Raw genomic sequence first — 11,690 nt, 5'->3', positions numbered from 1 at the left:
AGCACAACTCAGATCATTTTTTTGTCCTTCTGAAAACTGTTTGATGATTCCCTATTACCATCAAGATAGCCTAAACCCTTTCATTTGCTTCTACAGCCTTTTGTTTTTGTTTTTGAGACAGTGTTTCGCTCTTGCCCAGGCTGGAGTGTAGTGGCGTGATTGTAGCTCGCTGTAGCCTTGAACTCCTGGGCTCCAGTGATCCTCCCACCTCAGCCTCCTGAGTTGCTGAGACTACAAGCGTGAGGCACTGTTCCTGGCTGGTTTGTTTTTTAAATAACTTTTTTTGAGATGTAATTCACATACCACAAAATTCATTCTTTTCAAAGTGCACAATTTAATGGTTTTTAGCATATTAACAGAGTAGTGCAACAATCACCACAGTCAATTTCAGAACATTATCATCATTCCAAAAGAAACCCCATACCTGTTTGCAGTCATTTCCCATTCCCCTTTCCCCAGCCCCTGGCCACCAATCTACTTCCTGTTTCTATGGATTTGTGTATTCTGGATACTTCCTATAAATGAATCACACAATATGTAGCCTTTTGTGACTGGTTTATTTCATGTAGCAGAGTGTTTTTAAGGTTCATACATGTATGTATCTGTACTTCATTCTTTTTTATTGCTGAATAATATTTCACTGTATGAAGGTACTACAGTTTCCTTACCCATTCATCAGTTGGTGGATATGTGGACTGTTACCATGCTTTATTTATAATAATGCTGCTATGAACATTCATGCATAAGCCTTTGTGTGAATGTATGTTTTCATTCTCTTGAGTATGTACCTGGGAGTGGAAATGCTTGATAATATGGCAACTCTAACATTTTGAAGAACTGCTAAACACTTTTCCAAAGTGGTTGCAGCATTTTACAACCCCAGCAGCATGTATGAGGGTTCTAATTTCTCCATATCCTAGACAACATTTATTTTCCTTTAAAAAAAAAATTACAGCCGCCTGGGCATGGTGGCTCATGCCTGTAATCCCAGTACTTTGGGAGGCCAAGGCGGGAGAATCACAAGGTCAGGAGTTTGAGATCAGCTTGGCCAACATAGTGAAACCCCATCTCTACTAAAAATCCAAAAAATTAGCTGGGCGTGGTGGTGGGTGCCTATAATCCCAGCTACTCAGGAGGCTGAGGCAGAAGAATTGCTTGAACCCGGGAGGCAGAGGTTGCAGTGAGTCAAGATCATGCCATTGCACTCCAGCCTGGGCGACAGAGCAAGACTCTGTCTCCATTAAAAAAAAAAAAAAGGCCGGGCGCGGTGGCTCAAGCCTGTAATCCCAGCACTTTGGGAGGCCGAGACGGGCGGATCACAAGGTCAGGAGATCGAGACCATCCTGGCTAACACAGTGAAACCCCGTCTCTACTAAAAATACAAAAACTTAGCCGGGCGAGGTGGCAGGCGCCTGTAGTCCCAGCTACTCCGGAGGCTGAGGCAGGAGAATGGCGTAAACCCGGGAGGCGGGGCTTGCAGTGAGCTGAGATCCGGCCATTGCACTCCAGCCTGGGTGACAGAGCGAGACTCCGTCTCAAAAAAAAAAAAAAAAAAAAAAGCCATCCTGGCTGGTGTGAAGTGGTATTTCATTGTGGTTTTGATTTGCATTTCCCTAATGACTGATGATGAAATCTTTTCATGTGCTTATTGGCCACTGGTATGTTGTCTTTGGAGAAATCCCTTAGCCCATTTTTAAAGTGAGTTGTCTTTTTATCATTGAGTTGTATGAATTCTTTTTGTGGCGGAGCAAGGTGGCTCATACCTGTAATCCCAGCACTTTGGGAGGCCAAGGTGGGTGGATCATGAGGTCAAGAGATCGAGACCATCCTGGCCAACATGGTGAAACCAGGTTTCTACTAAAAATACAAAAATTAGCTGAGCATATTGGCACACTCCTATAATCCCAGCTACTCGGGAGGCTGAGGCAGGAGAATCACTTGAAACTGGGAGGCGGAAGTTGCAGTGAGCAGAGATGTCACCACTGCACTCCAGCCTGGCGACAGAGCGAGACTCCGTCTCAAAAAATCTAAAGAAAGAAAGAATTATTTCTGTATTCTGGATACCAGTCTTTTATCAGATATATGATTTGCAAATATTTTTTTTCTATTCTGTGGGTTGTCTTTTCACTTTAATAGTATGCTTTGAAGCACAAAAAAAATTTAATTTGTTGAAGTGTAATCTATCTATTCTTTGAGTGCTTGTGTTTTGGTGTCATATCTAAGAAACTTGCCTAATCCAAGATCACGATTGATATTTTTGTTTTCATCTAAGAATTTTATTTAACTCTTACATTTGGATCTACAATGCTTTTTTACGTTAATTTTTTTTTTTTTTTTTTTTTTTTTTGAGATGGCGTCTCACTCTGTCACCCAGGCTGGAGTGCAATGGCGTGATCTCAGCTCACTGCAACCTCCACCTCCCAGGTTCAAGCTATCCTCCTGCCTCAGCCTCCCAAGTAGCTGGGACTACGGGTGCCCGCCAATATGCTTGGCTAATTTTTTTATATTTTTAATAGAGATGGGGCTTCACCATGTTGGCCAGGATAGTCTCGATCTCTTGACCTTGTGATCCACCCACCTCGGCCTCCCAAAGTGCTGGGATTACAGGCGTGAACCACTGCGCCTGTCTATGTTAATTTTTTATATGATGTGAGGTAGGGATCCAAATTCATTCTTTTTTTTTTTAATTTAATTTTTCTTTTTCTTGTTTTTCGAGACTAGGTCTTGTCATGTTGCCCAGGCTGCTCTCGAACTCCTGGGCTCAGGCAATCCTTCTACCTTGGCATCACAAATTACTGGGATTACAGGTGTGAGCCACCAGGCCCGGCCCAACTTCATTCTTTTGCATGTGGATATTCAGTTGTTCCAACATCATTTGTTGGAAAGACAATTCTTTCCCCCACTTGATTATCTATGGCCCTTTTATTTATTTATTTATTTATTTAGACAGGGTCTCACTCTATCACCCAGGCTAGAGTGCAGTGGCACAATCTTGGTTCACAGCAACCTCTACCTCCCACACTTAAGCGATTCTCCTGCCTCAGCCTCCTGAGTAGCTGGGATTACAGGCACGTGACATCATGCCTGGCTAATTTTTTTTTTTTTTTTGTGGAGATGGGTTTTCTTTTTTTTTTTTTTTTTTTTTTTGAGACAGAGTCTCGCTCTGTCGCCCAGGCTGGAGTGCTGTGGCCGGATCTCAGCTCACTGCAAGCTCCGCCTCCCAGGTTCCCACCATTCTCCTGCCTCAGCCTCCCGAGTAGCTGGGACTACAGGCGCCCGCCACCTCGCCCGGCTAGTTTTTTGTATTTTTTAGTAGAGATGGGGTTTCACCGTGTTAGCCAGGATGGTCTCGATCTCCTGACCTCCTGATCCGCCCATCTCGGCCTCCCAAAGTGCTGGGATTACAGGCTTGAGCCACCGCGCCCGGCCGAGATGGGTTTTCACTATGTTGTCCGGGCTGGTCTCGAACTCCTGGACTCAAGTAATCCACCTACTTCAGCCTCCCAAGTGCTGGGATTACAGGCATGAGCTACTGTGCCTGACCTCCTTTGACCTTCTTAAGCTGGCCCTGTCTTTGTCCTGTGTCTTCATCATCTGCGTTACCCTCACCCAGCCTTGTCCTCCATCTCCAGATTCACTAAATGATTTACTCTGTATCACCTCTGGCCCATTTCACCGCATGCTGTTTCTTCTACTGGAAAGTCTCCCTGCCTCTCTTCCCATATCACTTGGATATTTTCTCTAATGATCTGGCAAGTCTAGGCTTAGATGTCATATCTTCCAAAAAACCTTTCCTAAGTCCCCAAGAATGTTTTGGGAACAGCAATTCTGTCTCCCAAGGACCCTGTACTTAACCTCAATGTGATGCTTAACACACTTGTGTATATCTTACTCCCACAAAAACCCTCTTCACAGACAGGAGCATTTTTTTGTGCCTGGCATGTAGTAGGTACTCAATAAACATCTGATGAATCCCCGAAGTCAAGGAAGAGGACAATTTTGAGAAGGAAGACATAATTAGAACTGTGTATTGCTGCAGAAAGTTAGGGAGAATGAGATCTGAAAAAGTCACTGGGTTTTGACTATTCTCGTCATGACAAATAGGGAAGAGTTTCAGTAGCATTGTGGATGCAGAGGCCAGTGTGGACACAGAAACCAGAGTTAAGGAGTGAATTGCTGATGAGAGAGTGAAGCTTTCGTTACAAACTTTTTTTTTTTTTTGAGACAGAGTCTTACTGTGTTGCCCAGGCTGGAGTATAATGGTATGATCATGGCTCACTGCAGCCTCAACCTCCTGGGCTCAAGTGACCCTCCTGCCTCAGCCTCCTGAGTAGCTAGGACCACAGGCACATGCCACCACAACCTGGCTAACTTTTTAATTTTTTGTAGAGACGGGGTCTTGCCGTGTTGCCTAGGTTGGTCTTGAACTGTTGGCCTCAAGAGATCCTCCCACCTCAGCCTCTAAGGGAGGCTGGAATTACTGGCATGAGCCACCATACCCAGCCTAGTTGCAACCTATTTGTGCCCAAGTTTATTGGTGAGGAAAGGAGGGAACTAGATTGGCACTGTGAAACAGCTTCAAGGATAGAGTTAAGGGATTCGTTTTATTGCTATTTGTCTATCTGCTACTTTCCTGCACTTCAGAGATTTTGACTTCTAATGAGAGTCCCTTTTATGGCTTTTTATAACGTCAATTCTAGGGATTCAGCCATGATTTTCCTGCCTGCCCTCCCATGACCATATACCTCATCCCCACCTCTGCCTGTGTTTGAACACAGAAGTGCATACACGCTCACACATGTACACACAGACACCTTGATTTGGGCTGATCTCAGCATCCCAGGTATCTAAAGAATTTGGGAGTGACCAAAACTCTCCCCAAATGCAGATAAGCTATATGTGCCTCAGCAAAAGATATCCTATGAGAGTTGTTTGGGTAGAAAGGAAGCAGCAAGTCTCCTGACATCTTGGCAGCACCAAAAGACCGATAGTCTTCTCTGTCTGCCCTTCATTCCCTTGTGTCTCCCCTGTGTTACTCATATAGACTAGAATGAAATGGCTTTAAGATTTTAATTTTTCATCCCCCTACTGATTTATCTTCAGCATTGATCCACTTGCTGCTATTTGTGATTTTTCTCCCAGAGGTAGATATGCCTGATCATGAGCCCCCCAGCCTGACCAGCTGTCACCACCAGCCTCACACAGCTCACGTGGTACCCCATACCTTTCAGATATATCTCCTGATCCATCTGCCCCTCTAAAAGATGTCCCAGCAAGGCGAAGCTGGTGCAGTGCTGAGGCACCCCCTCAGGTTCGTAGCCCAGCTCCACCTGCCCCTTCTCCAGGGCATACCTCCCATCCACAATGGAGCCCGTTATCACTTGCACCCTGCTCAGGTTTGCTGGATGGTTCAGAATCACTGTCAGGTGGTTTCCTGTACTAAGGTTGTGTGTCCAAAAGAATGACTCATCCAGAGTGTAGGCCTCCCAGGGGAAATGCACGTCGGAAACCTGCATATCAGTGAAGACAGCTCCAGGTGGGTTGTTGGGACCATCAGCATTATTTTTCTGAAGTGCTGTGGCCTTCTGCTTGTGATCAAAGGTGGTGTAGGAGACCCTGCGGTAAAATAGGAAAGGTTTGCAGAGGATTGGGCTTTCCTGGACCAGGAGCATACGGAAATGAGAAATCAGGCTGTCAAGGGGTTTCTCCTTGTAGAAGAGGAGGAGGAAATGGGCCAGGAGCGGGAGGTCCCTGCTGTGAAAGAGTTTGCCAAGGAAGCCCATATTGGAGAACTCCAGTAGCACCCATGAGTTGGACTTCATGGTGTTCACCCTTGAATGAATGTGGGTAACAAAGTTGGGGGCAAAAAAGGCATTGTCCTCCATTAACAGGAAGTAATCAGAGAGCTTTGTGGCAAAGCTCATGAGGAAGGCGTGATCTACGTTCTGCTTGGAGTAGAATTCGCCACAAAAGGCTTCATCTCTGACGCTGTCAACAGTGGGGTAGGCATCGGATGGAGCATGGATCATTAGCAACTGCCCTTTCAAGATCTGCGGGCTGAAGAGGCTTGAAATATGGGCAACAGTTTCTCTGAGCCAGGTGAGGTCAGAATCTGCCAGGTGGACCACCACCGTGAGGTGTTTCTGCTCAGCCTTAGAGGAAACATGGAACAGGGAGACCAATGTGTACAAGAGGCTGCTTCTGTCCCCTTGCTGCACTGACGATATCCCCACTGTCAGCCATGCTGAGGAGAGGTAAAAATAGGGATGACTGTTAGTGCACAGTAATAGTGACCATTCTCAGAAGGGTTAGGGGTTGGGGGACCTTCACTCTTCCTTCCTCCCTCTTATTTCCCATCTGTTTTTCCCTTTGGCAGAGGGGATGTTTACATCCTTGTTGCTCAAAGTGTGGTCCTTAGTCCAGCAACATCAGGCTCATCTATAAGCTCATTTCAAATACAGAATCTTGATCCCTACCTCAGATTTAATCAGAAGCGGCATTGGCCGGGCGCGGTGGCTCAAGCCTGTAATCCCAGCACTTTGGGAGGCCGAGGCGGGCGGATCACAAGGTCAGGAGATCGAGACCACAGTGAAACCCCGTCTCTACTAAAAATACAAAAAATTAGCCGGGCGCGGTGGCGGGCGCCTGTAGTCCTAGCTACTCAGGAGGCTGAGGCAGGAGAATGGCGTGAACCCAGGAGGCGGAGCTTGCAGTGAGCCGAGATCGTGCCACTGCACTCCAGCCTGGGCAACAGCGTGAGACTCCGTCTCAAAAAAAAAAAAAAGCGGCATTTTCACAGCATCACCAGGTAACTTGTATGCACAGTAAAGTTTGAGAAGTACTAAACTAGGTGATGCTGAGTCTCTGTGGGTTCTGCTCAGTCTTCTTTGAGCCTGGAACTTTGTGGCATATGGTTTAGGGGCTCAATAAATATTAGCTATTATTTTAGTTATCATTGTTGTCAATTATGTTATTATATTGTTGTCAATTATTGTCATCTTCCCAAAGCTGTCCTTTGAAGAAGATATATTAGGAAAAGGACTTCCCCTGGAAGTCAGGAGCCCGGAGTTTTTGTCCCAGTTCTGCTACTGATTGTGTGATCTTGAGCAAGTCCCTTCAGCCCTGGGTCTAGTTCCTGATCCATAAACTGGGGCAGTTGGACTATGCGACTCTAAGACCCCCTCTAATCCAAATGTTCTCTAATCTAGTGATTCCACCTTCTTATAGCAATTAACTTTAGTAACTGGCCAAGTAGGGCAAAAATAAAAGTAGTAGCCAACTTTATCTTTTTCCTCCTTCCTCCTCATACTGCTGATATATAAATATTTACCTTGGGGGAAGGAGGAGAGAATTAACTGCCAGATTCTTTTTTTTTTTTTTTTTTTTGAGATGGAGTCTCGCTTTGTCGCCCAGAGCAATGTCCGCTCATTTTTACCACCACCTCCCAGGTTCAAGTGAGTTTCCTGCCTCAGCTTCCTGGGTAGCTGGGATTACAAGTATCCCCCACTGTGCCCAACTAATTTTTGTATTTTTAGTAGAGATGGGATTTCACCATCTTGGCCAGGCTGGTCTCGAACCCCTGACTTCGTGATCCACCCACCTAGGCCTCCCAAAGTGCTGGGATTACAGGCATGAGCCACCACACCTGGTCATTGTCTGCCAAATTCTAATATTCCTGGGCACAGTCTGTCTTTCTCCTTCCCTCTTCTACTTTCCTTCCTATCTGCCTGATCTCTGGCTAGCTGTCCCTACTTCCCCTGGGATACTGAATTCCTCCCTCTTGTTGGTACTCACTCTTTCTTCTCTTCTGGATTTTTTCCATATATTTGAAGGTGAGGTTCTGCCAGTCTTCGAGTGGTCTTGGGTCCTTCCTGCTGTTATAACTGGCCTCCTGGGGCATTGACAAGGGTAAACATATATATCCTTTCATAAAAAGAACAAAGTTTACACCCCAGTGGCTCCCCATCAGCTTTTCTAGGGAAAGAGGTGGAGTGAACCATTCTCCCTAAAGTGAGCCCGGCACATTCTCAGGATACCTGTCCATTGGCTAAAATATCCAGGGCTCAAGCAGTATTTACTCTCTTCTTTACCTTAATGAATAAGGAGAATAAATACAGCTTCTTCATGGACTAATAGGCCCAGGTCCATACCCCCATTCCCTTTGGAGCTTCCTGCTCTTAGGTGAAAAGGTACAGGAAGGAAGAAAGCCCAGGGGTTTTCAAGAATCTGCCTGTCCACACCATTTCCACCCGATATTCCCAGTTCCCAAACTGATAAGGCTCAAGCCTTGCTACTTGGCCTTTGATAGTCATCACATTTTGGTCATCTTCAGTTTCCTTGGGGATTTTCAAAGTGATGAAGAGCCACAGGAATACGATGCCCACTGACTGTATGAAGCATTTCCTAATGGAACACCGCATCGCGTCTGTGTCAGGATACGGTTCCTACAGCAAGAAGTCAACGTGTACAGCTGGAGGACTCTCTCCCTCCAGTCCATGCCTAGAACTTCCCTTCTGCCCTCTTTTTTTTTTTTTTTTTTTTGAGACGGAGTCTCACGCTGTTGCCCAGGCTGGAGTGCAGTGGCGCGATCTCGGCTCACTGCAAGCTCCGCCTCCCAGGTTCCCGCCATTCTCCTGCCTCAGCCTCCTGAGTAGCTGGGACTACAGGCGCCCGCCACCGCGCCCGGCTAATTTTTTGTATTTTTAGTAGAGACGGGGTTTCACTGTGGTCTCGATCTCCTGACCTTGTGATCCGCCCGCCTCGGCCTCCCAAAGTGCTGGGATTACAGGCTTGAGCCACCGCGCCCGGCCCCTTCTGCCCTCTTGAAGGCTTCCCCACTTGTATTAACCACCCTGTGTCTGCCCCCATATTCTACCTTTCCTCATCGTTAACTTATTTCCAAGATCTAAGCTCACTATGACCTCTGCCTCCTGGGTTGAAGCGATTCTCCTGCCTCAGCCTCCCAAGTAGTTGGGATTACAGGCACGTGCCACTGTGCCTGGCTAATTTTTGTAGTAGTAGACGGGGTTTTACCATGTTGGCCAGGCTGGTCTCGAACTCCTGACCTCAAGTGATCTGCCCGCCTCAGCCTCCCAAAGTGCTGGCATTATAGGCGTGTGCCCGCCATCCAAGCACACCCTTTTATCTGATCTAGGAACCTGATACAATAGAGCCTTATTCCCTGCCTGAAGAAGGAAGGTCACTTGTCTCGTGATAATATTTGTTGCGTTCACTTCATATGCTTGGAGATTCAACTTCCCCAAAGTCTCCCCTACTCAAAATGATGAAGGTTGGCTGAGGCTTTAGTGATACAGTCAATTTATCTGAGTAAACAGATGGCCATTGTACCCTCCTTACCCCTGCTTTTTTATTTTATTTTTTGAGACAAGGCCTTGCTCTGTTGCTCAGATTGGAGTGCAGTGGTGTGATCATGGCTCACTGCAGCCTTGACCTCTCAGGCTCAAACGATCTTCCCACCTCAGCCTCCCAAGTAGCAGGGATGACAGATGCACACCACCACACCCAGCTAATTAAAAAAAAAATTATTTTTTTTTTAGGATAGACTCTCCCTGTGTTGCCCAGGGTCATCTTGAACTCCTGGGGCCACGTGATTTTCCTGTATCAGCCTCTGAAAGTGCTGGGATTACCAGCGTGAGCCACCACACCCTGCCTCCCACGCTTTTTAAAACAAAAATCGAACTATTAAAACAATTAAACCTGAAGTGTTGCCAAGTGTTATGCCAAATTGGTGTCTTTGTCAGTTTTTTTTTTTCCCTAAAGAGTATCCTTAGTTTATTCCAATCTTTAATCTTATTCACAGACCTTGATTAGAATGTGATTGTGTTAACTTAGAGTAAAAAAAAAAAAAAAATCCTTTCCTGCGTGTTGGGTTATTGGAATTCAGGCTGGCTCAGCCTCAGAAGCGCTTGTATATGCTGCCCTCTTCCTCTGTGAGTGTTTTTTCTCTGGCGAGATGTGTTTCTCTGATTGCTTCAAGATGATCAGAGGAAAGGCTTTAATATGCCTTCTCACCCCTTCTTGATTCTTTCCCTGTGTGATCAGTACACAAAAGAAAAGCTGTAGTCAGTGATTTCTGTGCTCCTGAGGCCATACTATTCTCTAATCTCCCCCATTCCAGGGATGCCTTCCAATTTAGTATTTTGGTAGAGGTTAACATGCTTCTCTCCCTTAGCCACTTCACTTTTTGATGAGTTATAAAAGTAGGCTGGGCACAGTGGCTCACGTCTGGAATACCAACTCTTTGGGAGGCAGAGGCAGGAGGATCGCTTGAGCCCAGGAGTTCCGAGACCAGCCTGGGCAACACAGGGAGAGCTCCACCTCTGTTTAAGGAAAAAAAAAAATAATGATAACAATAATACTTATATCTCCAGGTAATCACAGGGATGAGGAAAAAAAAATCTTATAGTAGTAAGGCTTTACAGATTAAACATTTCTTACTTGACTTCCTTAAGGAAAGACTTTTAGTCATATATATATATATATATGCACATACACTGAATAAAAAGGCTCTAGGGGCTGGGCATGGTGGCTTACGCCTGTAATCCCAGCACTCTGGGAGGCCGAGGCGGGTGGATCACCTGAGGTTAGGAGTTTGAGACCAGCCTGGCCAACATGGCGAAACCCCTTCACTACTAAAAATACAAGAATTAGCCAGGCGTGGTGGCACGTGCCTGTAAAATCGCAGCTATTCAAGAGGCTGAGGCAGGAGAATCTCTTGAACCTGGGAGGCGGATGTTGCAGTGAGCCGAGATTATGCCACTGTACTCCAGCCTGGGCAACAGAGCAAGACTCCACCTCAGGGGAAAAAAAAGAAAGGAGGTGGGGCTTTAGGGCCAGGTGAGGTGGGATTGGGATAAAAATCACCCAGTGAAAATGTGTGGGCACTCAGGCCTATAATCCCAGCATTTCGGGAGGCCAAAGCAGGAGGATCACTTGAGGCCAGGAGTTTGAGACCAGCCTCGGCAACATAGTGAGACCCCCATCTCTACAAAAAGTTAAATTAGCCAGGTGTAGTGGTATGTGCCTAAAGTCCCAGCTACTCCGGAGGCTGAGGTGGGAGGATCGCCTTAACCCAGTATGTCGAGGCTGCAGTGAGCTGAGATCGTGCCACTGCACACTCCATCCAGCCTAGGGGACAGTGAGACCCTCTCTGTCTCTCTCTCTCTCTCTCAAAAAAAAAAAAAAAAGACTTTAGGCAGGGAGTAAGGCTCTAATTGCAGTTAAAGGGTTTCACCACCACAGGCATAAGCTCTGTTCCCCTTTGGTACCTCCTGTGTAGTTTCCCAGCCACAGAGGGAAGACTGCTCTCATTCAGCCCTCTGAGTTTGACAGACTTCTGGAAAAGGCAGGAGACAGAGAGAGAGAAAAAAAAAGGAGCTGGGGTGATAAGGACCAGTCACTCTAGGAGTAATGAACAGACGGTGAGACCAGGCACAGCAAACAAAGGTCTCCCCAGTTTTCTACCCTTGAGCTAAGCTCCCTCTGTGATGTTACTGTTGCGTCCTAGCCACCTACTCCCCATTGTCAGAGGAACACGCAGGACTTACATGTGACCTGTGTGTGCTTCATCACTGGGAGCTATGACTTCACATTCACCCTAAAGACCAGCATCAGTATCTTTTTAGATACTGAGCACTCACCTCCCCACCCCCACCGTGTACCCTATTTCC

General features: G+C 46.4%; 1 protein-coding gene across 3 annotated transcripts; it reads right to left on the bottom strand.

The window, feature by feature from the left end:
• Window positions 1-4,989: 4,989 nt before the first annotated feature.
• MGAT4E (alpha-1,3-mannosyl-glycoprotein 4-beta-N-acetylglucosaminyltransferase-like protein MGAT4E) lies at window positions 4,990-11,677 on the bottom strand. 3 transcript variants are annotated; one of them, XM_071099545.1, is made up of 5 exons: window positions 11,289-11,677; window positions 9,823-10,050; window positions 8,316-8,444; window positions 7,795-7,891; window positions 4,990-6,244 (listed from the first exon to the last, which is right to left on the bottom strand). In XM_071099545.1, the coding sequence occupies exons 3-5, from the start codon at window positions 8,418-8,420 to the stop codon at window positions 5,121-5,123; spliced, it is 1,326 nt and encodes a 441-aa protein (XP_070955646.1). In that variant the 5' UTR covers window positions 8,421-8,444; window positions 9,823-10,050; window positions 11,289-11,677; the 3' UTR covers window positions 4,990-5,120.
• Window positions 11,678-11,690: the final 13 nt, after the last annotated feature.

This window comes from Macaca nemestrina, chromosome 1 (assembly GCF_043159975.1).
Source record: "Macaca nemestrina isolate mMacNem1 chromosome 1, mMacNem.hap1, whole genome shotgun sequence".
In the NCBI taxonomy this organism is placed as follows: Eukaryota; Metazoa; Chordata; class Mammalia; order Primates; family Cercopithecidae; genus Macaca; species Macaca nemestrina.
Note: the sequence above shows the minus strand (reverse complement) of the source record. Positions and strands in the feature narration are given on the sequence as shown.